Consider the following 26,839-nt stretch of genomic DNA (forward strand, 5'->3'; position numbering starts at 1 on the left):
AAATTAACAAATAATAATGATAAGGCAACATGTAAGGTTTATGATTTTTGATTAATGTTAAAGTTAGAATTTAGGGTTTAGAATTGTAATTAAGATAAGATTTAAGTTTTTAATTCTTAGAATTTGAGTATATAGTTTTGTTTGTTATAGTTAAAAAGATATTAAGGTGAGTAAATTTAATATTTTGAGGTGTATTATATTACTGAGGATGTTATATAAAAGGGTATAATGTCAAAATTAACCTGTAATATTTATTAAAATATTCATATCGATCTTTTTTTTAGAGCATTTTGATTCCAACGTTTCATTTTAAAATAAAAAAAAACTCTTAATGTTTGATTGAATAGTCACTTTGACCTTTATTCATTTGTTGGAACATTTTGACCCTCAACATTTTATTTTAGGGTAAAAATACCCTATTTTGAAGCGTTAATCATTTGTTAACTAACGATTTTCATCCACTAAGAGATTTTTTTACCTTAAAATGAAAGGTTGGGCCAAAATACTCAAAAAAAAATATCAAAATTATCATTTTAATAAACTTTGATGGCTAATTTTGAAATTATACCTTGTAAAAATAGATCAAGTTTCGAAATAGTAAAAAGAAAAACAAAACTTGAAATTTCATAGAAATATTAAACGTTGTCTTAAAATAAAGCTGTTGCTGAAGGTAAAGGAGCAATATAGTTCAAATAAAAATTCTCCCCCACTTGCCACTACACACATTCCTCCGTTTCATAATTTCTTTTGTATATGTGACCGTTACATAACGGGTTTGAAACCCGCTAACAAAATTCAAAACACCCACATGATAAAGTAAAAGTAATGAACACAAAAAGCAAAAGCCAACGCTTTACCATTTGTCCAAATCCAACAACCTCGACTGTATAAAACCGAGTTGCTTAATCATCTATGAACTCAGAAACCAACAAAAAACAAAATGGGTTGTTGCATCAGCAAATGCAAACCCAAGAAATGTTACATCGAGGATTTCAGTCATGTTCAAGACAAGCTTGTCATCTCATCATCACAACAAGCTCCCAAAACTCCCATTCCCCTCACAAAGAAAATCTCCCCATTGCCTCTTTCCCCCACCATCTCATCCTCTTCTTCAGTTTCTTCCTTCACCTGTTCCACCATCAGCACTGCAACTGGTTCATGTTCTTCGGCTTTGAGCTCGGCTTCATCGGTGTTGAGCTCCAAGGATCGATCCTTTTCCAATGAGTTTTTGTGGGCATGTGTTAAGGAAAACCCTCATATTGTCCGTATTAATTCAATCAAGGAAGCTTCTCGTACGTTAGCTGTCACTAAATCTCCTTCTCAGATATCGAACACGCCGGTTAAACCGGTGGTGGCACTGGCGAAACAGGGGAGTCCGACGAGGGAGAAAGGCTGTACACCGCAGAAGAGAGGACGGTCGAATTCACCGTCAACTTTAACGAGACAAAAGAGCTTCCGGAAGGACCCTGATTATAGGCTTAACTCTGCATATAATTATTTACCAAGTAGGGTTTTGAGGTCGCCGTCACCAAGCAGGAGATTTAACGGAGACAACAATAATAATAACTATCGAGGATTATTGGCAAGTACGTCCAAGGAAATTTGCTCATCAAAGCGAATCGTTGGTCCCAAGGTGAATGCACTCAACTTGGTTTCTTCCTCTCAAAAGAGGGAAAATTTAAGGGTTTCGAGTCCGAAGCTGAACAGCCATGATCCAACTACTCCATTGAAGTCTTGTTTGAGAAATAGAGAGACTTTGGTTCATCGAATTAGTTCGAAAATTGACGAAACTGCGCTGAGAGCAGCTCTGTCATCGCAGAAAGAAAATGAGTCGGTTACTATGGAGGAGGACATTGACAATCCTCTTATTTCCTTGGATTGCTTCATTTTTCTGTAGATAAATTAGTTTGCATGCATACTGAACATTTATCATGTTCATTCGTACATTTACTTTTTTTTGTTTTGTTTTGATGTTTGTTCATTGCATTTCAAGATTGTTTATCACAAACATGATCAACGGATCATATCTCTAGAATATTTATATGTTGAGATGTATTAATTTTCTGAAATTTCATTTTGTATAAGATGCATGTCATGGGAAGCTTTGATTGGCTCATACATATGTTTAGATTTTAAGATGAATTTACGCCAACTATTCGATTTCCAACAACGGCTACTGTATAATGTGGTAGGAATGAATATGTTTTTGAATTAACCACCTACTTGAAAGCCCTTTTTGCTTGCTTAAAATAAAATAAATATGAAAAATAGAAGTGGTAAAATGATTGGATTTTAACATATACTAAACTATGACAAAAAAATTAGTTGTCCCTATTCCCATATGTAATGGGGGTAAGGGGAGGTAGGGTAGTAGACTGGCCCCAACGTCAGATTGAGAGCAACTTCCGTGGAAAACCTCCAATTATGAATTGCTCACCGTGGGACTCGATCCCACGACCACGAGATTAAGAGCCTTGAGTTCTACCAACTGAGTTAGGCGGGCATTGACATACAGAGGAGTAAAATCTGATTGATTGTGACTGGAAAAGAATAACGGATACAAGGCAAGAAGGAATCAAATTATTGGATTAATAATAAGTTCGAATTACCATTAAGTATTTGGAATTGACATAGGGCTGTTCTAGTTTGACTAAAGTGTTAATTTTGTCCAAGTGCTTAAATATTATCTTTTAAACATACAATCATTGAATGATTGAATGTAAGATCTATACATATGCGAAGCTATCATGTTGATCGTTGTGCAAATATGTGTCTTCGACACTAATAGCATGCCTTGTTTCATTTTGAACAAAATTCATACAATTTGACCCATTATTCTTCATTTCTTTTATTTTTGGACTTAAGTAACGCCAGTGTTGAATAAACTGTCCAAATGACCTGTCACGTAGGCAAAGACACGTCTTTTGTAAGGTACTTTATCAAAAGAGCATCATTTTAGTAAATAATATTGTTTGGATGTAATCTCGATAAATAATATTAAAAAAGTATTATTCACATAAAAATGTGTAAATGGGCCTAAACTCTTTCATTTGAGAAGGGTTAGGTATCTTGTGTAATACTGGCACTGACCATGAAAATTCAACTAGCATCTCCATAGAGGCATTAAATACCGAGTCAGATTTGAATGTTGCTAAATAATTTTTTCATTTTTGTGTTTGCATAACACACTAGATCCAAAAGAAAGACTCTCGCATTACCTTTTATTAGTATGTTTTAAGTTGATTTCTATACTGTTTATTCCTATCATGTTTATCTTACAAGACACTCCCATGGAGTCCATATCAACTGACTCAGTTATATGAAAGACAAACCATCAAGACTTCCACTAAATTATCACTACTATCCTAATAAAAACTTACATAAAAATGACAAACGACCAAGACTTTGATACCACTGCTCTTTCCAAGCCCTACTTAAATTTACACGCGTCTTTCAATACGACTTCGTTTTTGTTCTTTTTTTGAATAGTCATGACTTCATTATTCTACACCTTCGTATGGGTTACGTTGATTAGTTAATATGATTGAATCTTCCAAATGGCTATGAATCTTCGTCCATGCATTTCCTATATATTAGTGATCAATCAGTTATCCTACATACATCCGCCAGAGAGAGGAAAAACAAGAAGAAGAAAGAATCATGGCTCCTCGTTGTATGTTAAAGGAGATTGCTCTGTTTGCAGTTACCTTAGCAGTTGTAGCAATCTCAGTGGCGGCTCAAGCAAAAGCAGGGTGCCAAAGCAGCTGCGGGAATATCAGCATCCCATACCCATTTGGAACCGGCAATACCGATTGTAATATCAGTAGGAACTTCTTCATTCGTTGTAACACCACCTTCAACCCTCCGAAAGCATTCTTAACCACCAGTGAAATTGAAGTTGTCCACATCTCTCTGGATGGATATTTGCGCATCAATAAGTCCATAGGTTACGACTGTTACAACTCAACCGGCCGTAGTTCATATTCGGATAAGTGGATGAACCTCGCGAAATTCCCCATATCTCACACCAGAAACAAGTTCACAGCCATTGGTTGTGATACCTATGCTTACGTACAGGATAACCAGGGAGATACGTATTCGACCGGATGTTTAACGTTTTGTAACAACATCGCCGATGTGATTAACGGGTCTTGCTCCGGCATCGGCTGCTGCCAGACGGCTATCCCTAAAGGAGTGAAGAGTTATCATGTAACTTTTAATAGTTCTAACAATCATTCCAAAATATTGGGCTTCAATCCTTGCAGCTATGGGTTTGTTCTGGAAGATGGAGCCTATAACTTCTCTGTTTCAGATCTTTACAGCGATGATTTCAGACACAAGAAATTGCCGATGATACTTGATTGGACAATCGGGTTTCAAACTTGCACGGAAGCTAAAATGGATCCACAGAATTATGCTTGCAAGCAAAATAGTGCTTGTATTGATGCAGAAAATGGTCCTGGATATTTATGCAAGTGTCTTGATGGTTTTCAGGGTAACCCTTATCTCACAAATGGCTGTCAAGGTAAATATACCAGATTCTTCATTTCTGTACATATGTATATATTTATATATAAATATATATATATATTGATTATATAAAATGTTTGCATATGAGTAGATATTGATGAATGCGAGAGACGAAAGCCTTGCAGTGGAAGTGCAACATGTCATAATGCAGCTGGAAGCTATAGTTGTTCATGCCCCGAAGGGTTCGAGGGTGATGGCTGGAAAAACGGAACAGGTTGCAGTCTTCAAGCCAAGCCGCGACGTCAGAGATTTCCCATCCTTGTTGTTTCACTAGGTTAGTACCAATGAAAGCTAATATATTTGTTATTTTTTCTTTTTTATTTCGTTAAAAATCACTAATTCACTATATAAGTTATTGTGCAACAATATTAAATTCAAAAGGAAAGAAACATGAGCATGTTAGATAATTACAGGCAAAATACCCAACTAATAATGGTCAACAAATGTTTTTGGCTCGTAATCACAGGTGTAGGCATAAGTCTTGTATCTTCGCTCTTGTGTTCCTCATGGCTGTATTTGGGGCTCAAGCAAAGAAAGCTCCCAAACTGAAACACCAAAACTTTCAGCAAAATGGTGGAATCTTGTTGCGGGAACACCTTTCAAAGTATGGTGAAACTGCTAAAATCTTTACTGTCGAACAACTCAAGAAAGCCACCAACAACTACCACGAAAGTAGAATCCTTGGACAAGGAGGTCAGGGTACTGTTTTCAAAGGAACATTGCCTGATGGTCGCAACGTCGCAATTAAAAAATCCATCATCGGAGATCAAACCCAGGTCCAACACTTCATTAATGAAGTCATCGTGTTATCCCAAATCAACCATAGAAACGTGGTGAAACTCTTGGGTTGTTGTTTGGAGACACGAGTCCCTTTGCTGGTCTATGAATATGTAAGAAATGGAACCCTCTTCCATCACTTGCACAATGCCGCTCATGCCTCGGTCATGCCATGGGAAGCTCGTTTGAAAATAGCCATAGAAGCCGCTGAAGCCCTTTCCTATTTGCACTCTTCTGCATCTCCGCCAATCATTCATCGCGATGTAAAGTTGACCAACATCCTTTTAGATGAGAACTACAATGCCAAAGTATCTGATTTCGGTGCCTCGAGGTTGGTCCCTTCAAACAAAGAACAGATAACAACGCTTGTGCAGGGAACACTGGGCTACTTGGATCCTGAATACTTCCAAACGAGTCAATTGACTGAGAAGAGTGATGTTTATAGCTTTGGGGTTGTTCTCATAGAATTACTAACAGGTTTGGAAGCGATTTCTTTTGAAAGACCTGAGCCTGAGAGGAATTTGTCATTGTACTTTGTTTGTGTTATGAAAAAGGAAGGGTTGGTTGAAATTCTTGATGGACAAATACTGAACGATGACAATATTGAGCAGCTTAAGGAAGTGGCAGCTATAGCTAGGAGATGCGTGAGGCTGAAGGGAGAGGAAAGGCCAAGCATGAAGGAAGTTGCTTCTGAATTACAAGGACTGCTGGCTGTGGAGAAACATTCATGGGGAAAGGGCAACTTACAAGAGGAAGAGACTAAACACTTGCTTGATGCGTATGACAGTGGCATTGGCTATGATGGCTCAACTAGCATCTCTATGGATCCTGATAGCATGAAAAACCAAGTCCCGTTTGAAGCCTACGGAGCACGATGATTTTTCTTCTTTACTTTCGGTTATAAAATAAAGGTTTAAGGGTCACCTTTGTCTTTTCCTCTGTAGTGACTCAATTTATCATTTTCATTTCTATCGTATTTTCGCATCAATTTAGTCCTCAAAATTGTTTAATTGCATCATGTTATACCCTACTCTTAACTTAAAACTTTAAGTTGATAATCGTAAAACCTAAACCATAACTCCATAACTCTAACCCTTTTAAGTGAAGGGTAAGGTATAGAATGATGTAATTGAAAAACTTCAAAGGCTAAATTGATGCGAAAATACGATAGAGATGAAAATGATAAATTAGGTCTATTATAAGGGACAAAAATTACCCTTTTACCTAAAATAAACAAGCGACACTAAATCTGTTGTTGTGTCTGCTGCTCTTCATATATGTTTTCTCTCCTCTTCTCATTGAGTTGTGAAATATGTAATCTTATTAATGTCTTTGTATTATGACAAATTGGCTCATCTCTAGTTGTTTTCACTTATAATTGGAGTAATAATCTCTTGGTTTTCACAATTAAAAAATCTTCTGGATTTAATTGTTAATACTAGTTTTGGCACTTCGATGGGTTTATAACTGCAGACATAATCAACTAAAAATAAATGATATATTAAATTGGGAATTAACCATTTTACCTTTTTCAAACAGTTGAAATAAATATTATGATTCAATTTGGTTTTCTTATCAACGAAAGTATGCATTTTAATTCAACATGTGACATTTATAAGACAAAGACATATCTTATCGTTCTCGTCTTTTCAAAAAAATTTATAAAAAATGAATGATAATTTAAAAGATAAAATTTTAAACGATAATATTTACGTAAAAACACCCATTCTCAAGTCCATTCGCAAAGAAAAGAGACGACGAAGAATAGAACAGGTATGAAAATGAAAAAAAGCTGCACACCAACTTCAAAGCAAGATCAAACTGAAGAAATGATACACCGAGTATTGAATATATGCAAAATATCCAACGAGCAGTTTGTCTCAAACTGAACATATAAACAGCATAGAAAACCCATAAGCAATGTGGAAACGCATGTTTATTTAATAACATGAAACCTCGTAATCTAATACAAAAACTGATAATATCTAATAACTGTTCACAAGCTGTACCATCCAAAACCAAGCTGACTACCGGAGACGATCAAAATGACCTGTTATTGTTGGGCTTGGATGATGAAGACGACTTGGCTTTGGCAAAATCAACCAGGTCTTTGAAGAGAGCGTCTTCTGGTTTTACTTCTTTGGTTGCGGTCGCCGAGTTAAGGGAGAGATTTTGAGTTTGTCCAACCAAGCTGTCATAAGATGAACCAGATCCGTTACTGGAATTAGAAGAACCACCGGGATAACCATGTTGGTGCTCAAAGAATTGCTGTCTCTGATTAAACTTTGAAGGTGGTGGTGGAATGTTTTTCGCAGGAGTGTCCCAGGGTGCTGGAGGTAGCAACTCAGCATCAGTGGAGTTGCGCAACGAAGCGGGTTTGTCATATACAGGCTGTCCACTGAACAGGGGTGAGGAACCGGAGTCACCAGAATGGTAAGGAGGTGATGATGGAGCTAGAGGGTTTGTGTGTGTACGAGTGCGAACGGAATGAGGTGCGGGTTCTCTTGTTTCAGGGGAATTCTCAGTTTTGTAGCTATCACCACTTAGGTAATCAACCATGCTGGCATTTGTAGCAACCGGACTTTTTGATGGGGGTGGAGGAGGAAGAAATGGATCAACTCGTCCAGGCTCACTTTTAAGTGCTCTCCTGCCCTGTCCTTGAGAATTATTCCTCGATGATCTGAAATAAGTGAGTAAAGGGACATTAAATTTAAATCAAAAGCCAAAAAAAATGGCACATGAACCTTTTCAATAATCAATGACCTGATACTCAAATCTTGAAAACCTACATTCAAAGCAGTCTTTATGCACGTTTAACAAGACGGATTCATTTTAGAGAATAAATAGACAAGACAAAGCTGCTACACTTCCATCCATACAGCACGGTTAAGTGCCCATAGTTCATTTATAAATAATACATTCCTCCCATGAAAACAAAAAATCCAATGAATATCAGGGAATGCAACATATGAACAGATTTAAGTGTCCATAGTTCATTTTCATGAGCTAAAATATGAATTTCAACTGGTAGAAAATTTCTTGAGTTTTTCATGTTTCCAAAGCGCAAGGCTAATCTGGTGCACTAGAAAAAAAATTACAGTAAATTAGAAGAAATATGACTGGAGTGAGGAAGAATAACACAATAAAGTCACCTATGAGATAGCTGAGTAAATTCATCTTCTGACTCATCATCCTCATGGTTGATATTAACAAACGGCACAACAAGAGTTTCTGCTACCGGTCCTGTTGGAACAGGACTTCCTCTCAGAATGTCATCGTGCTGGGAAAGAACACGCTGCAAGCTGTCATTTAGTGCTAATCCCTGAAATAGAAGTTCCTCGTCTCTGAAAATGAAAAAGCAATCATCAGGCATTATTTTAACAGGAGAGAGAACCAAAGACAAACAGATCCCCACGTAGTATTATTAACAAGAAGCATCACACGCTTTTGGTAAGAACGGCATTGATCAACAAGGTCGACAATGACTTCCTGCTTCACAGCCTGTATAACATCAATACAACGTTTGGTTATATGGGTCTTAACACAATGAAAAACTTAATTATTACATGAGTTTTTAAAATAGCTTGCCATAGCATAGTACAAATCTAAACTTGAAATTAGAAAGATGAGTAAAAACTCAAGTAAACAATAATACCTAATCAAAATAAGTAATATATAATCATTCTCCTTGTCTAAACTAAGTCATGTGAGTGGCTAAACACTACTGAGTGAAGGAAATACTACTATTAGTAGATGTGGTATAACACCACTTAACACTCACCCAAACATGTAGCTAAACAAGTTTAGGCAGGAACAACAGAACACACCTGAGCTCAGGCAGCACGTTCATCCATCTTAAAAACAATTTGTTCCAGGCAAAAGTGGTCTAAGTTGAACATAAGACCATAGAAACCCAATGCTTAAGTAGATGTGGGATAATACCACTTAACAAGAAAGCATGGATAACTTGGATTCAATTGAAATCGAGGAATTAATCATAATGAAAGGCAGAAAAATAGTGGGAGGAACCAAAAAGTACTGCAGCCACAGAATTAAGAAAGCACATTGCTCAAAGTGAAACAGGAAAAGTGGATTAATGAAGTAAATAACATATAAGACAGAATTACTTTTAGAGAAATAATCTCCCCCTGAACTAAATACCAAAAACAAAGAAGAAAATGAAAGCACTACGTTTATCAGCAATCAGATAATAAGAATATTAGAGCAGCATAGACCATGTGATAAGCATAATGATGCATTTGGAGGGCAATGGTTTTACCTCAGGAGTCTTTGGATCCAATGCACTAAGCATTTCCATTAATACATCTGCTAGTCCACTAGCATTTTGAATCTCTGGCAAGCTGGAAAGCACATGGTTAAACTACAATTTCTTGATAACAGAAATAATGCAGGTCTATGCAGGAAGATTACATGTCAGCAGCACAGATAGAAGAAAGATGCAGCATTGTATCTTTGCATTGGTTTTTTTTATCATTGCAGTGAATTAAAACCCAGTAAATTTCTAACTCCAATTATCTGGAACAATTTACTAATGAGCTTAACTATTAATAAAGAAACTGACATTAACAGAAAAGTTTTCAGAAAATGCCCTGCAGCAGTTTGAGACTTTGAGTTATTAAAGAAAAGAAATTCACACATAATAGAAATTGAGACAGCTTAGCAAATTACAAAGATTAAAATTTAGCATACAGTACACAAATGATGATATAGTATTTGTTCACTATTAGATGATTTGCAATTTATATCTGAACAAAGAATAAACATGACAAAGAGAAAAGTAATTCAAGCAAAAAGTTGTGATTTTGCAGACACCTAACACAAATCTTGTTTTTCTGAATCTAATCGACTTTTGAACTAACAAGCAAATATCCTAAAGTAATTCATTGGAGCAATAGTTTCACAATCCTTGTCCCGTCAAAAATATTTGTGGTGAAATAAAAATATGGGATCCACAACTAGAAAATAACAGCTTTAGCAAAGGTAATACCTGAGGCCAGAAGCATCAGATTGTAGAGAGGCCTCAATAGCAGCATCCTCATATTCTGAAGCAGGGTGATTAGATATGGGATGAGTCTGAGGTGGTGTAAATAATGGTACGGTGTTCTCTTCTCGAGGAGGAAATTCAACTCCAGCAGCCTGATAAATACCAAAAAAGAGAACTTCAAGAAACAGATATGGATAGATATACTTGAGAGAACACTTGGACAGAACATTTTGACGTTTTCAAACCAGCAAATGCAAAAAATGAGTTTTACTACTGAAAGGCCTAAGAACAAATTTACATCACCAAAATTGCTCCAAGAAACCTCAGAAGAAAAGAGGAAAAAATGGAAATTGTAATCAATGGAAGATGACAGGATTATACAAACGTAAGTAATGATGATACTTTCCACTAGATCTCCAAAGGCACAATTGAACATTTACCCGTAGTTCATTATATGCAGCAAAATATTGAGGATACTTTCCACTAGATCCTCCAAAGGCTTCTTGCCATGCATCTATCAAAATAAGTATCTTTTCCCTAACATTCAAGTCAGGCTGCGCAATAAACCAGAAGGAAGAATACAAGTAGTAAGTGCCAGAAAGGGGGGAAACTAGCAAGAAAAATCATCAAACTTTAGAGGAAAATAAGTCACCTTTTTCTTTACTATTTTAACCATTTCACACAAGATATCACGCTCAACAATCTGCTGAAAAACATGCTCACCACAATTTTTGCTGAGAGAATCTAATACCTGAACCAAGATATGAGATATATGATATCTTATTACCTCTTTATCATCATGCAGCAATTTGGTTTTGGGGGGGGGGGATAGTACTAAGTTAATAGTTACTTGAGATATGATTAAACTAAATTACTAAGAACCAACTTATATATGTTATTGCAACATAAAAGTATATTTCAAGTAAAATACTTTTAAAAAGCAATATATGTATGGAATATGAGCATGGGGAGAAACATGTAACTCACAAAAAGAGCTAGTAGCTGTCTTTTTGGATTTTTACTGCCCAACCGCTTCTTGAGGATTTTCAACGCATCCTTAGACTGCCTGCAGTAGAAAAATGAAGAATGTCAATCAAATAAGTTAGGGTCCACCATGCATCATGGAGTGTGAATAAGAGGCTAGGAAGTTATAACAAAGCAAGCAATGAATTAAATCCAATCATGAGAATGCGGCAACCATGCAACTTCCATAACAGATAGTGGTTCTGGTCTATTGGAACATTGGAACACAAATTCATACTTCAAACAATTAAATAGATGAAACTAACGTACACCTTGTATTCCATATCATCAGACTATATAAAAATGGCTGTCCCTTTTTCCCATATGTATGGGATAAGGGGGAGGTAAGATAGTAGGCTACCCCCAACACCAGGTTGAGAGCAGCTTCCGTAAGAGACCTCCGAATTATGAAATGCCCTCCGTGGGACTCGATCCCACGACCTCAAGGTTAAGAACCTTGTGCTCTACCAACTGAGCTGGATGGTCATTTTCACCCATGTTCAGACTTCAAATCCTTCAAAGCTTTCATAGTAAAAGGGATAAGTACAACCCCAAGAAACTACCCAGTTATATATATATATATATATATTAGAGGAAAGAATGAGAAATTAATAGTGCCACATAGGCATATATACCAAACAGTATACTTCCAAGAAAATTCATAATAGCAAGGCTGTAGCATCCTAAATTATATTGAGTCAAGTGTACACTCTAACTAAGTATCTGTCATAATGTGTCACTCGCAGACGTTTCAAAATTTTCACCTAGTCAATCAAACTAAAAGCAATCCAGGAGTAGTGTACAACCATGCATGTGCTTTAAAACTCTTCCTTTGTCAATGCAACAGCACATCCAAGATTCGGAAAATTCTCTCCTTCCACTCTTCACTCATGGTATATAAATCTCGCATAAAATTTCTATTTATCTTCTCCTACAAGATCCATAGTGCACCATGCTTGAAAGATACAATTTTTTCCCTTACGCCGTCTCTCCCTTTGAAACTCTCTAGGAAAAATCAAGTCATGACAACTTGCATTCAGTTATAGAGCCAAGCTACCTTTTCACCAAATTTGGAAAGCCTAGTTCTTATCTACATCAATGGCGGAGTAAATCAAGTTAACCAAGCAATCTCCATCCAAACTCCACCTCTTTCCTTAGTGAAGAACAACTGAATCACAGCAAAGTGTCCCATCTAAAGATGGATTGGGTCACAAGTTTTGCCTAAAACAATTTAAATAGAGGACCGGCAAACTAGGCTTACAAGTTTGAAAATTCTTAAAGTACCCACATCGCAGAATTCATGCCACAGTTACCATAGGTAGAAATACTTGTGTTTCCAAGCAAAACAAGCAACAATTCAAAAATAATAATAATAAGTACTAGAATGCATCAGAGAACGGAAATTAGAAAAGTACAGCAAAAAGGTCGCCAGACACTAATAGAAAGAATGATATACCCTGGATCCATGTTTATAATGTCGCATAGCTCAATGTTTAAAGCCCAATCTGGACCGATCAGCATATCACTGGTTGCCCTCTCAGCACATGCTGCCGCGCTGTGAGCCATGTTATCAGCCTTTCTTATAAAGTTACAAATCCCCGTTTATTGTATAAGCCCAGCCTACACAAAAACCAATCATAAAACCATTCCATGTCATGAATTTGATATGAAAAAATTATGAGTCTAAATAAAATAATACAAGATCAGAGACATTGACAGGTAAACACTCATCAAATCAGCTCTAGAGCATGACATCAATAAACCCAATTTTGGAAATAAAATAAACTATATCAACTCCTCCTAAGAATGATAATAATAACAAATTATAGAGGTACCAAGAAGTTTATCCCCAAAATTAACCATGTATCCTAAAACGCAGCACATCACAGAGAAAGAATAAAAAACCAGGACAGTAATCAAGAACCCAGAAAGGAGATCAACAAGTTTGACAGTAATTGCGATAAAATAGTAATCGTGAATAACATTACCTTGCACCAAGTGATCAAACTAACAAAACCCCCCACTTCACCCCCTCAGAAAAGAAAATAACAAAAGAATAAAGAAATCCTTGAAGTGTTTGTGATTGAAGATTTTTCCTAACAAAATAGACCAGGATGAAGAAGAAGAAAGAAAAGGAAAGAAATTGTCTTCGTAGTATGCTTAATCTTGTCTGCGCTTTCTGTTGGACGTCGGTGAAGACCTTTGTTTTTGTTAATTTAATTTTTTTTCCCTTTTTTTTTCAATTTTGGCTTTGCGTCAGCCATTGGGTAGTCATTAATTATAATCAAATTGGACTTTTTTTTTTCTTTTTTAATTTCAAATTTGGGGAAAAAGAAAAAGAATAATGGAGTTAGGCTTAGGCTGATTTTCTATGGTTTTAAATTTTTGACCTTAAAAAAATTATTTATGACAGGCTGTGATGATGGTGTGGGTGACCTAACGATTATATTAAAAAATTATCTTGTTTATTAATCTATGTTTGAGTAGAAAATTAGCTTAATCAAATCATATTTCTTTTTTGTATATAAAGAAGAATAAATTAAAATTCATATAAAATGATTTTATTTTATCTGGGTCAACAATTTTGATTGCCACAAAAAGTAGTTCAAAAATCATGTTTTCAAACATTTATATATATATATATATATATATATGAGATATTTGATGATGTACAAGGAGAAGGATAAAATTTATTAAAAAAGTCGAACAAAATATAAATATAAAAAAATTCTGATTACATTGACAAATAAATCACAATATAGGATCAAACCATTAAAATATTGACAATTACAAATCAAAGCTGAGCGTCGTGAAAAAATTATCTTCAATACAAACTGCATATTTAAATCTAACTAGAGGGTCTAAAATAGAAAAAATCAACATGATAATAAATAAATGTCATTTTGATCAGTCGAGACGCCATTAAATCAAAATACTAAGAAAATTAGACGAAAAATGAACAAACGACATAAAGTTTGCTATAAAGATAGATAAAAACGTATCATAGAGACAAAATTATTTAAAATTATAAATATAAAATAAAAATAAGATGTAATATAAAAAATAAAGAAAAACAAATAATATACTATCAGTGACCAACACAAAACTAATATTGCTACCTGCGAAACAAAGAAAAAGAAAAATGAACAAGAAGCCAATGGTTATAGAGAAATTCTTTTAGGGTTTATGTATTCTTTCAATAATAAAAACGGTTTTTTTATTTATATATATTTTAATAATACATTTAAAACATAAAATATAATTTACCAATAACCAATTGATTTAGTAAAATGATTTTAAGCAAGGTTAGGAGTTTGAATCTCAACGTTTGCGAATGGAGAAAATTAGATTAGGATGATAGCCCTTGCCTCTACAGTATCCGATCTGAATTAATTGATCAATAGATCGAATATCGTGATTATAAAAAAATAATATAATCTAGATGCATAATCTTTTAACAATATTTATGACATTGAAAATTCATATTAATGTTAAAAAAGCTCAAAATATATATGAAAGAGATTATTCTAAATTTTAACTAATAAAAACGGTTTTTTATTAGTTATCGTTTTCATAATTCAAAACTATGATTAGTATTAATTATAATAATAAATGCATATATGCTAACAAAAAAAAATAATCTCATAATCTAAATAATTAATGGTCGGTAACCGAAAACAAATCAGTAAATGTCGAACCATTAAATTAAAGATCTTCATTTGGACGGCTTGAGGCTCTCTTTTTCCTATCATTTATGTTGTATACATCTAAGAATAAATTTAATTTTTTTATTGTAATCATGAAATATCCTTCATCTTATATATGTAATTTTTTATTTTTATAAATTTCAATTGGGTTTATTAATTAAAAGAGAAGATAAAATTAAATTTAAAAATTAATTAAATGAGAGATTTTTCAGAAGTGTTATAATCGACTACAAATATTGAATCATTGTGATAATTGTTAAATCAAGAACTTTCGAGCTACTATTTATTTTTCTTCTTCTTTTGCAATAATAATTTTAAATATTCTTTTATAGGTTTAAATTATTTGTTTTACCATTATTCCAAAATCATTTGATTTTGGACTCTCATAAGTGAATTCAAATAACAGAAGGAATGTTCTTTGGTTTCTTTTCCAAATCCTTTATGATTTTCCCCTTATATTTATTGTTTTTTTTTTCCTTTCCCGGAAAATGGATGATGGCTGGATTCTACGTGTAGGCCTAGGCTCAAGCTCATCAACTTAACAATCTTCAAATTCTCCAGTAAACAAACAATTCGTAATGAAAAAGTGCGAAACCAAAAAATGAGATAGCCATCAGCCGAGAATCGAACCCGTACCTCTACCGTAATAAGGTTCTACTCTACCACTAGACTCTATTGAGTTCAATCATCTTTTATTCACGAGAGTAAATTATTAACATAATAGAATTTTTAATTTATATTGAATTGTAAAAAATTAACATTATAATAATTATATAAATTTTACTGATGAAATTTTAGTTACTCATAAAATTATAGTTTCATGTACATCAAATTATTATGCTCTTTCTCTTCAAATTTTAAAATGTATTGATATAAAAATGACATAAACAGATTATATAAGTAATAAGTGCATTCTAATGGTTTTATAAAATATAATAAAAACTAAATCTTAAATTTATGTATTAATGCTAACCAAATGAATAATATGGTATATACATTTGAATCATGAAATGATTATAGAGATGAAAATTTAAATTTATTCTAATCATATGCATAAAATTTTGATTTTAATTATATTTAAGCTAACCAACAATCAGTTGGTCTAGTGAGATGATGCATTAGATCCCTTAAGTAATGTCAGATGTTCGAATCATGATATGTTCGAATGTCAGATGTTTGAATTATGATATTTGCGAATTGGGGTGGGAGGGTCGCCCACATAATGAGCATTTATAAAACCTGGTTTGAATTAATTGATCAGTAGATCAGATACCGATAATTAAACCCAAAAAAAAATTACTGTTCATATTAAATAAATACAAATATTTGTTTATTCAATTTATGAACAAAAATAATAATTTAAATAAATACCAAGTATATATATATATGCACAATTACATAACATTAAAGCAAAAATCATATAAAACTTTAACATTTGTTTTATATAAAATGAATTTTATTAATTTATTTCAAAATCACTTTCCACACTTTTTATGTCTATCAAGTTAAAATTGTATTAAGATTATATTTTGGTTTAAAAACCCCATTTTTTCGACGAGGATATTGGTATTTGGTACGACTTAAAATTGGTACAACAACAAAAAATTAGCTGACTCTATTCCTATATGTAATTGGGTGAGGGGAGGTAGGATAGTAGGCTGCCCCATTAACATTAGTACGACAAACACTTCCTTAAAAAATTGATTAACCAATCTTGAATTAAGGACCGGTTTGAAATATTCTAAAAAAAATGGGCCACAGTTTCATTAAATTATTTTTAAAATGTAGCTCATAATATATAACAAGATTAAATTGAATAAAATATAAAATTGAAGGTCTAAATCTAAAATTTAAAGCACAAATTTTGGACCCGGTTGAAATCCCCTCTTTGGTTTTCCGACCACCAATCATAGCTTCTTGTTAAAAATTAACTGACACTATTCCCATATGTAATGGGATAAGGGGGAGGTAGGATAGTAGACTGTCCTCAACGCCAGGTTGAGAGCAGTTTTCGTGGGAGACCTCCAGCAATCAGAATTATGAATTGTCCACCGTGAGACTCGATCCCACGACTACAAGGTTAAGAGCCTTGCGCTCTTACCAACTAAGCTGGCCGGACAAATCATAAACAAAATATTACCATACCAATTTAAATTTATACTTTTTATTTTAAATAATTAGATTTTATCATTATCATAATGTAGACGAATAAAAAAATTCTGAAGAAAATTATATACAGTATATAAATAGATCATTATGGATGTACCGAGAAACAAATATTGTATTACTGGATTTTCTCACACACACAATTACAATATCCAACCTAACAATGATCTAATTCTATATGATATATAATTTGATTAATTTCCCTAAAATATTTTTATGCACCTATTACATCACTCATTGAATCAACTCACTTGGGAAATCACCCAAAAATCAAATTATAAAATAAAAGTATAAATTTATACTGATATGATAATATTTTGTATATTAACAAATAACTACTATTTGAAATAATTAACTTTCTAAAATAATATTTTTTTAATTTTAATTATATTATTTTAAAATATAATTACTTTATTGTTTATGAAAATATTTCCACTCATAAAATAAATATGGTGAAATTCTAATAATAATAATTAATCTCATTATCATCACAAATCTTAATTTTCACTTTTATTCCAATTAATTTCGTTTTTATTATAAATGTAGTACATGAAGGTTGTTCCCCGAAAGGTTATGGATTCAAATTGATGTAGAATGTGTATACATTGTTAATAAATTAAAAAAAATTAAATAAATATTATATTATAATCATTCTAAATTATTAAAAAAACATAAAGGGAACAAGTTGTACATGTTCTCTATATCTCTACATAAAAAGAAAACAAAAGCAAAACCTCCTCAAAAGACCACAAAATATATACATGGAGAAAAGGATGTCCCTCTACAATTTCTTGACTTTAATGAGCCCATAAACCCACTTTTTCCCCATTAAAGGAAAATGATAAAAGCGACTAAAAGAGTCGTTGAAGATAAAGGTTCAACACCCATCATTTCTTGAAAAATCCTTTGCCTTCAAACCCAATTTTCCAACCCTTAGAACATGTTTGATCCTGCCACAAAGCTTCCCAAATCTGATTTCAGTCTGTCAAAACACATGGGGAAGAACTATGATTCCAAGGTGCAAATGACAACTCAAAGTTATAGGAGTTGGAACACCATGGGAGCTGATCAAACTTCCGTGATGGAAGAAGATGACTCTGGAGTTTCAACTCCTCCTTTATGGGGAACTAATCCTTCAACGAGTGGAAAGAACATTAATTACCGATGTTTATCGCCTTCATCCAAAGCTCAAGCCATCGCTCGAGGCCAAAGGGAGCTTATGGAAATGGTTAGCAGAATGCCCGAGTGTTGTTTCGAACTCACCTTGAAAGATCTCGTTGAACACCAGGACGCGGCTGTTGAATCGAAACAGGAGAGTTGTGCTGAAGGGATAGGTGCGTTCAATGAAGATGCATACAGCAAAGAAAAGGGGAAGAAGAATCAGAAACCGCAAATTAAAAGAAGTGGGAGCATAGATAATGAAGGGTTTCTTCTGAAAATGGTGTTTCCATTTTCCTTAGGGTCAAAGTCGAAGAACAAGAAGAATATGAAGAGAAATGGTTCAAACGTAAATTATAACCCCAGAGTTTCTCTGAAGCCAACAGTATCAGATGAATCTGGTAAGAGCATAGATAAAGAGTGGTGGAAAAAGAGATCGGGGTCGAGCGAGAGTAACAGCGGTGGATCGAATATAAACAGTGGAAGCAGCAAAAGCAGCCGTAGCAGCAGAAGCTGCGGGAGCGGGAGCAATAGCAGCCGCAGGTATGTTATAACTGAGAATTTCGACTATCTTTGTGCTTTCTAAACATTAACAGACAAGGCTTTCAAACTAAAATTGTTAAATTGTTATAACTGAGAATTATTTCATGGTTTTAGACATTAGAGTAAGTTTCACAAAGGAAGCAGACGAACTTTTGTTGCAAATGCGGAGTCATTGGCCTTATTGTTAAGTAATATTTAATTATGTTTGAAAACCGTTGAAAAAGTAAACAGATGTAAATTTCATCTACTTTAAATTTCCAGGTCAAAGCAGTATTTAAAGTTGAGGGAATCAACTAACCTTGGAATTTGTTCTTATATTGAATTAATGCAGGCCTACGGGGAAGAGTTGCTTTGCTTTCATCTTCAACAGGTAAAAGGGCAGCCTTGAGCCTTCTTTGAAAATGGAGTTCGATGGGTAAATTATATTTCCAGGAATCATGAGATCTCCCATGCAGCTGCAAAGCCAGTGTATGATCAGAGATTTTAAAGCCAGTGGAGAATCATGATTTTGTTTTAGGTTAGTTTGAAATGACAAGTGATTTTAGCAGTGACAAAATGGGCAGATATATGGGGAATCTGTGAATGAAACCTGTTACCGTACCAATCAAATCTAAACCGTGTTTCTGTATATTCTTTCCCTTTGAAAAAAAAATAGAAGAGTTAATTACATCGCATGTTAATTAGCCCTTAATTCTTTAAATGTTTTAATTTTATCTTTAAACTATGATTATCATTCTAAATTAATCCTCAAACTTTTGAACATTTCAATTTCATCCCCAAATCATGACCTTCATTCTAAATTAGTCCCCAAACTTTTTGAATATTCTAGTTTTATCCAAAACTATAAGTATATACTAATCACATCCCTTGTTAATAAAATCGTTAGTCCAATTTATATTATTATATGTTTGAAAAGAATGAAATTTAAGTTAAAATGTGGTTGAAACTAATTACATATTTAGATGATTTTTAACAAATTTTTTTCTACATCGCCATTCTTAATAAAATAATTAAATTAAACAAGTAACATGATTATTAAAGAATCAAATTTATTTCAATTTCATCACTCTACCCATGGTAACAATCACAACAAAGCAATAAGTTTTAATTTTTTATATTGTAGCAGATATTGTCCATAAATTATCAAATCTACGGTGACCATATCATTATAAAAAAGTTAAATAATAGTACCAAAGAAAATAAATGGTCCAGTAATCTGTTCACTTCAAAAGATGCAAAGGCCACATATGACCGAAAAGAAGAAAGGCAAGGGCAGTTGGTTCGAGGCCGACCCACACAGAAAGTGCCCACTTCAAGGCCACGTGTTGAGAAAATACAAAAAGATGTCCACTTTAATCTCCCGTTTTCTTCATTTGCCAATCCAATTACGTTCTTTTTCACATTTATTTATTCCGGTATGTGAATTTGCCATTGTTGATGCACAGTGATATAAAACAGTTGTAGTAATCCATACTAATAAAAAAAGACGAGCAAATTTCGTCAAAACCTTGAAATTAATGTTGTATCTTCTCTTTGTTACAAACGACACATTTCCTTTAATTTCGGGTGAAATCATATCTCATATCCGAAAAGTATATCTCCTTAGATATGCTCAACAATGTTCCTAATATTCTCAACCAAAACCAATGCTGTGTGTGCTAGACGAAAGAAGAATAAAAATAGAAACCCTTCAACAAATCACAACTCCATCTCCAACCCTTCATTTCACAGTTTTAACATCAAATAGAAGCAAGTAAGGTATAGCTATAATGGGGACAACTCCTCCTTCGCGATCGCATGTTGTTATGGCATTCGATGCAACTAAGGATCATAGCGAACGAGAGCTCCGAATCGCCATCAATAATCTACGAGTAAGAGGTGACATTTTACGAGTTGGGGACACGCTGCTTATGCTTGGAGTTCTGCAGAGTCACTCACCCTAGTAAGTACTGCATGTCTTAATTAATTTCATTCAACATGTCATCTCACCTGTTGCCTTTATGTTACCTTGTCTTCTGTTCCTTCTCTGGGCTGGTGTAGTGGGTTACCAGAGCAAAGCATGTCCTGAATCTTTCGGGGTTATAAGCATCCGCGCCATGGAGGAAGAAATCTCAAAGAAGCTTGATGCATATGCTAATATGCTTCAACAAAGTGCAGAAGATTGTGAAGACCAAGGAGTAAAATTTCTGAATTCTGAGCCCCCACTTATTTCATAGTGCTTTCTGTTGGTAATATAGCATATCAATTTTCATGTATAGGTAATCATCGAAGTTAAAATCACAGCTGGATTTCCCATAAAGAATGTTATTGTACAAGAGGTGATCTCCTCTAATGCAGCATGGGTTGTGCTTGGCAGGTAAATATTTTGTATTATGGATACATGGAATCATCATTTCTGTGTTCCTTTCACCATGACTTACAATCTTAACAGGCACCTTAGACGGGACTTGAAGTTATATGTAAGTTATATGTAAGTTATATGTTAAGCAGATACCGTGCAAGGTTGCATTAGTTCATGATAGTTTGAGTGTGGAAGTTTTGAGAAACCATACTGTAAGTGAAACAGAGGTGGCAGGAAACAAGCATTTTTATTCCATGTCCAAGCCTGTGCCCCTATCAAACTTTCATGTCAGTGAAAACATCAACCAATCAGAAGTCTCTTGTCGGAGCTACTCCTGGACCCCGATTTCAATCGAAAATAGATGTGGTAGGTAATTCTGCAGGCTTGCAATTTTTCAGCATCAACAAGCATTATGTATATTGTATTTTTCTTTCAGATACAAACGCAGAAGGAGAAAATGAGCTGCATACTAGTTTAACTGTCATCCAAAGGCAGAGAAGAAGTTGTTTCCATAGTAAATACTCAGGAACACCTCTTCTTTTTGTTGCTTGTGGGCTGAAGACTGAACTGTATATCCAAGATTCTATGACATTCACTTATCACGAGATTCAACTAGCCACCAACTACTTTTCAGAGGAGAACTTGCTAGGAGAAGGCGGATACAGTCGTGTATATAAAGGTAAGCTTAAAGATGGGCAGTTGATTGCTGCAAAGGTCCGAAAACAAGAAAGTAGCCAAGGATTTGCTGAGTTTAATTCTGAGGTATCTGTCTTAAGTTTCGCTCGTCATAAGAACATTGTGATGCTGCTTGGTTATTTTTGCAAGGAGAATCTCAACATTTTGGTATACGAGTATATATGCAACAAGTCTCTGCATTGGCATTTATTTGGTAAAGAGCCAAAAATCAACTAAATTATATGTATCATCTCATATTTCTTTCATTAAAAGTTTCCTCATCTGTTATGGAATTGATGATATTTTCACAGATAATCCAGAAAATGTTCTTGACTGGCACCAGAGACGTGCTATAACGATCGGCACCGCAAAGGGCTTACGTTTTCTTCACGAAGAATGTCGCGGAGGTCCTATTGTTCATAGGGGCATGCGTCCGAGCAACATACTGCTCACACATGACTTGGTTCCAATGGTAAATGATGTTCCTTTCTATTGTTCTCTTCTATGATGAAGTGCTAACTTGTATGATTGTATATGCACAGCTTGGTGACTTTGGTCTTGCTAGATGGAAGATCAACGACGATACTCTACAGACAACAATTCTTGGAACAATAGGGTATAGGACTCCAATGAGCTCTCGAATTCATTTTCACGACTGTATACGTTATCGATATGCCGATGATGGCCCGAGTTTTGTTGTTAAAGTAGTGTAACTTAAGCCTTTGGTTCATGTAGATACCTTGATCCGGAGTATGCAGAGAATGGATTTGTTTCGGTGAGAACAGATGTGTATGCATTTGGGATAGTTCTGCTACAACTAATTTCAGGACGCAAAATAATTGACCTTGAAAGTGAAGGACAACATGCGTCTCTGCGACAGTGGGTATGTTTGGTTTCAATGGTCATAAAGTTAAAGGAACTGGTCAATTTTTACTTAGTTTCATTGCTTTGATGCTAATGTTTTTCCATTTAGGCAAAACCATTGATCAAAAAGCTTGCACTATATGAGCTCATCGATCCTCGAATCGGGGAGTCACATGACACTTATTAACAGTACCTGATGGCTAAAACAGCTTACTTCTGCGAGCAAACAAACCCTGAAATGAGGCCATCGATGGGGGAGGTAATTCTCCATTGCATGCACACCATGTAATCTCTAAGTTATCTTCATCATGATGCCTCGGTTAATCCTCCGTTTGAAATGTAATATTGAATCGATACATGTTTTGCGGCTTCTTGAAGGGGAAAGCGATGATTTCCGCCATTTAGATTGCCTGTCCAGCTCAGTTAGTAGAGCACAAGGCTCTTAATCTTGGGTGATCAAGTCTCACGGTGGGTAATTCATAATTCAGACGTCTCCCACGAAAGCTGTTCTCAACCTGGTGTTGGGGACAACCTACTATCATACCTACCCTTACCTCATTACATATGGGAATAAAGGTTATGTAACATCCTAAAATACGGGTTAGTGATTAAATTGTAAAGTTTCAGAATTTGGTAATTAAAGTAATATGATTGAATAGTTCAATGATTTGTTCGAAAATATTTCCTAAAAGTTTATAGTAATTATCCAAAGAATTAAAGGGTAAAATGGTCATTTAGCATGAAAGATATTTTTCCCCAATAATATGAATGAATCACGTGGGGGTGGGGGGAAGAGTTATCTGAAAACTCTTTCTTCTTCCTTTCTGATTCTCCCAACCGTGGAAGCTAGGCAAATGTAAGGGTTTTCTGATTTGTTGATTATTTGTTAAATTAAAGGTTAGGTTTTGATCATTAGATGATAACTAAGCTTAAGAAAAACTTAAGTTATCTTATAATCAAAAGATGAAGAAGTTATAAGAGATTTAAGAAAACGGGTTTTTATATGAAATTATGGGAAATAGTTGATAAGTTGAATTTGAAGTTAAATTTGACTTGTCATCATGCTAATTAAGGAATATGAGGTGTTAGAATTGAATTTAGAACATATGGAAAATTTAGTATGATTATTGAATTCTATATAGAGAATAGAATTTTGAGGTTTAAGAGAAAATAAATGGATATAAGTTAGTTTAAGTAATGGTGATTGAGTTTAAGGACATGATAGAGATTTAAAATAGAATAATTGAGTGAAGAATTGATGATTTTCGGGATTAAAATACAATTTCTGGGCAGAGGGAACCGATACCCTATGAATGGGTATCGATATCCCCTCTTGAACGAAAAATTTCAGTATGTTCAGGGGGTATCGATTCCCCTGGGGGGTATCGATTCCCCCTAAATAAAAAATAGAATTTGGTTCTTTAATTTGGTTTAAGTTGTTAACATCAAGTTTAAGGTTTAGGCTTCTGATAGTTGTTTTGAAATGTTATATTTATGTAGATATTGAGTCTAAACAAGTTCCAGAATAATTAAAGGATTAGGATCGAATCAAAGCAAACAAGGCTAAGGTGAGTGCAATTTTAATTGTACTTATATTATTGAACGAACATTGGCTTGCGATGAGCTAGTGATGAAGTTACTATGGTAAGAAGTGACTCCTAAAATGTTAGTTGATTTGTGATTCTTATATGTACATGAATACATGAAATGGGTATAGGTTATTATATATGTTATATGATATGCATAGACATAAGAGCATAAAATATAAGATATATGATATGATATACATGATTAAATGCATATGTGATATATGCTATGAGACATGACCAATGTGAAATGAGATAAGCTATGCGAATATATGAAATGACATATGAATATGCAATACGTGATACATGTGATATGATATAAAATACATGGTTACACATACATGTGGTATGTGACAGAAGAGAGAACAAGTGATGAGAAATATATTCATCATAAATGCCCATAGTATATGATACGAGAGCTATAGGTATAGTTGGCATGCCAAGAGTCGAGGGTATTGTAGTCCTTCGGGACGTAGTGGTCCTACGAGACATATATAGCAGTCTTTCGCGACGAATACTGAACAAATGTTCGGTGCCCCATGAGAGAATTTATACGAGCTGTGGTGACAGCATTAGTGCACAACCTTAATGTACTCACATACCTTTGTTCTCAACAACAATATACATGGGAAATTGAAATATAAATTAAAGTGAAAGTAATGCAAGAAGGTAAATTTCATGTGTGCATGACTCGGTTATATATGTCATATGAAATATATACATGCATATTGAAATGTCATGATCAAATGGTAAGAATGCATATTCATGAATCTACTGTTACATGTTTATTTATTGCCTCACTAAGTCTATGACTTAGCGTGTAAGTGATTTACACGTAGGTACCAAGAATCGAGAAGAGCAAGAATAGAAGTAGCAAAGACAATATTATTACTAGAAGATTAGATCAGAAGTAATTGACAAAGTAGGTATTTATTGTTGTGTATAGAGTGTTGGCATGTAATAAGTCGTTAATTACGAGTGCTCTGATCGAGTTCGTATTTGTGGTCATTTTTATGTAAATTAACGTATTTTGCTTTAAACAAAGTTTTAAATTCCCGGGGTTTTTCTTTAAGAGTCAAAGTTTGAAAAGTCAATGTGATACCTCGGACTCGTATTCGAGTCGGGTACGGGTTGGGGTATTACAGTTATTGGTATCAGAGCTAAGGTTTAATCGATTCTCGGGATAAACCAAAGTCTAGAGTGTTTTATAAGGTATACATGCCAACAAAATAGTGAAAACTTCTGATCTGATGAAATAGTAAGTGTATTGTCTTGCTAATAGAATTAAAATACTATGTTATATTAGATGTATGATCATAAGAGTTTCTAAAGTGAAATACAAGGTGATATACCTGAAGGTAATAGCTTTCACCTGCCCTGGCCAGGCAGGGAGAAGAGCGAAAACCTCAGGGAATGCCTGTATAAGATTAGAGAGTGATTCATGATGATGAATGATATTATGATGTGTTTTAATTTTATACTTCTATAATTCATAGAATTAATGTATTGAAAAGAGTTGAGAACACCTGAGTTTAAGGGTGAATTTGAGAAATGTTCCATTGTTATGGAAATTTGATTAAATGGTAGGAAGATAATATTATAAAATTTTCATTTCTCCAAAGTGGAGAAATTAAATTGAGTAGTTTTATTACTACGTAGGTAAGCTAGAAGTATGGTGAATAATTGTCACCATAAGAATGTTAAAATATCAAGTGACGTGGTTATCATTTGTAGAAGAATTTATGAATAAGTACATGAATGATCAGTTCATAAAACAAATGAAGCTCGAATATATGAGATTAACAAAGAAGTTACACATGCATGTGTATGAGTATAAGTTTAATAAGTTAAACAGATTTATTGTTGTGTTGATTTTGATTAGGAAGGATAAGGAAGAACATGTGATTGGTTGTTTAGGGCTTGCGCCTTAAATTAAAAGAGTGTTACTGGTTTTGAAATTGTTCTCAATTCAAGAAATGATTAATCGTGTTAAAATTCTATAGAGAGCTAAGAATAAAACGATTGGAGAACAAAAATGTTAGATGATTAAGAGAATTAGTGTTTAATAGAGTTAAGCACTATTAAAGAAATATAGAGATTCTGGCTTTCAACTTCAAACCAGATATGAATTAGTTGTATTCTCCGCCAGAGAATCAAATCAGATGAGAGTCAGACAGACTAAAGCAGTAGGGTCTGATATTTGAAGATTAAATAAGGAGTTAATTGATGATAAGTCAGGGTTAAAGACAACCTTTGTGAATTGGGTTAAAAGCTATGTTAGAAGTTATGAAAATTGAAGCAAGAAAATTATTTTAAAGGGATATAAATGAGTTTAAGTATGTGTATGTGAGATAAGGATTTGAATGTTCAAGAGAAGATATAGAGTAATAGAAAAGTTTGAGAATGAGTAAGTCGGTGAACAATTTATAAGATAAAGGAAGTTATGACGTTTGATTTTAATCAG

General features: G+C 34.1%; 3 protein-coding genes and 2 pseudogenes across 3 annotated transcripts; 4 read left to right on the forward strand and 1 right to left on the reverse strand.

Annotated features, from left to right (window-relative positions):
• Window positions 1-876: 876 nt before the first annotated feature.
• Window positions 877-2,036, forward strand: LOC120180407. Its single transcript, XM_039185736.1, has one exon. It carries the CDS (start codon window positions 941-943, stop codon window positions 1,895-1,897), a length of 957 nt encoding a protein of 318 aa, XP_039041667.1. The 5' UTR covers window positions 877-940; the 3' UTR covers window positions 1,898-2,036.
• A 1,563-nt stretch (window positions 2,037-3,599) lies between these two features.
• LOC120180415 lies at window positions 3,600-6,193 on the forward strand (annotated as a pseudogene).
• A 1,040-nt stretch (window positions 6,194-7,233) lies between these two features.
• LOC120180409 (TOM1-like protein 4) lies at window positions 7,234-13,528 on the reverse strand. Its single transcript, XM_039185737.1, has 10 exons — window positions 13,324-13,528; window positions 12,792-12,955; window positions 11,300-11,378; window positions 10,965-11,063; window positions 10,753-10,866; window positions 10,316-10,464; window positions 9,587-9,668; window positions 8,723-8,808; window positions 8,460-8,651; window positions 7,234-7,987 (listed from the first exon to the last, which is right to left on the reverse strand). Exons 2-10 carry the CDS (start codon window positions 12,899-12,901, stop codon window positions 7,348-7,350), a joined length of 1,551 nt encoding a protein of 516 aa, XP_039041668.1. The 5' UTR covers window positions 12,902-12,955; window positions 13,324-13,528; the 3' UTR covers window positions 7,234-7,347.
• Window positions 13,529-18,097: 4,569 nt separating this feature from the next.
• On the forward strand, window positions 18,098-19,298 carry LOC120180386. Its single transcript, XM_039185716.1, has 2 exons — window positions 18,098-18,909; window positions 19,241-19,298. Exons 1-2 carry the CDS (start codon window positions 18,149-18,151, stop codon window positions 19,281-19,283), a joined length of 804 nt encoding a protein of 267 aa, XP_039041647.1. The 5' UTR covers window positions 18,098-18,148; the 3' UTR covers window positions 19,284-19,298.
• Window positions 19,299-20,678: 1,380 nt separating this feature from the next.
• On the forward strand, window positions 20,679-23,194 carry LOC120180375 (annotated as a pseudogene).
• Window positions 23,195-26,839: the final 3,645 nt, after the last annotated feature.

This window comes from Hibiscus syriacus, unplaced genomic scaffold (assembly GCF_006381635.1).
Source record: "Hibiscus syriacus cultivar Baekdansim isolate YM2019G1 unplaced genomic scaffold, ASM638163v2 tig00112495_pilon, whole genome shotgun sequence".
Taxonomy (NCBI): Eukaryota; Viridiplantae; Streptophyta; class Magnoliopsida; order Malvales; family Malvaceae; genus Hibiscus; species Hibiscus syriacus.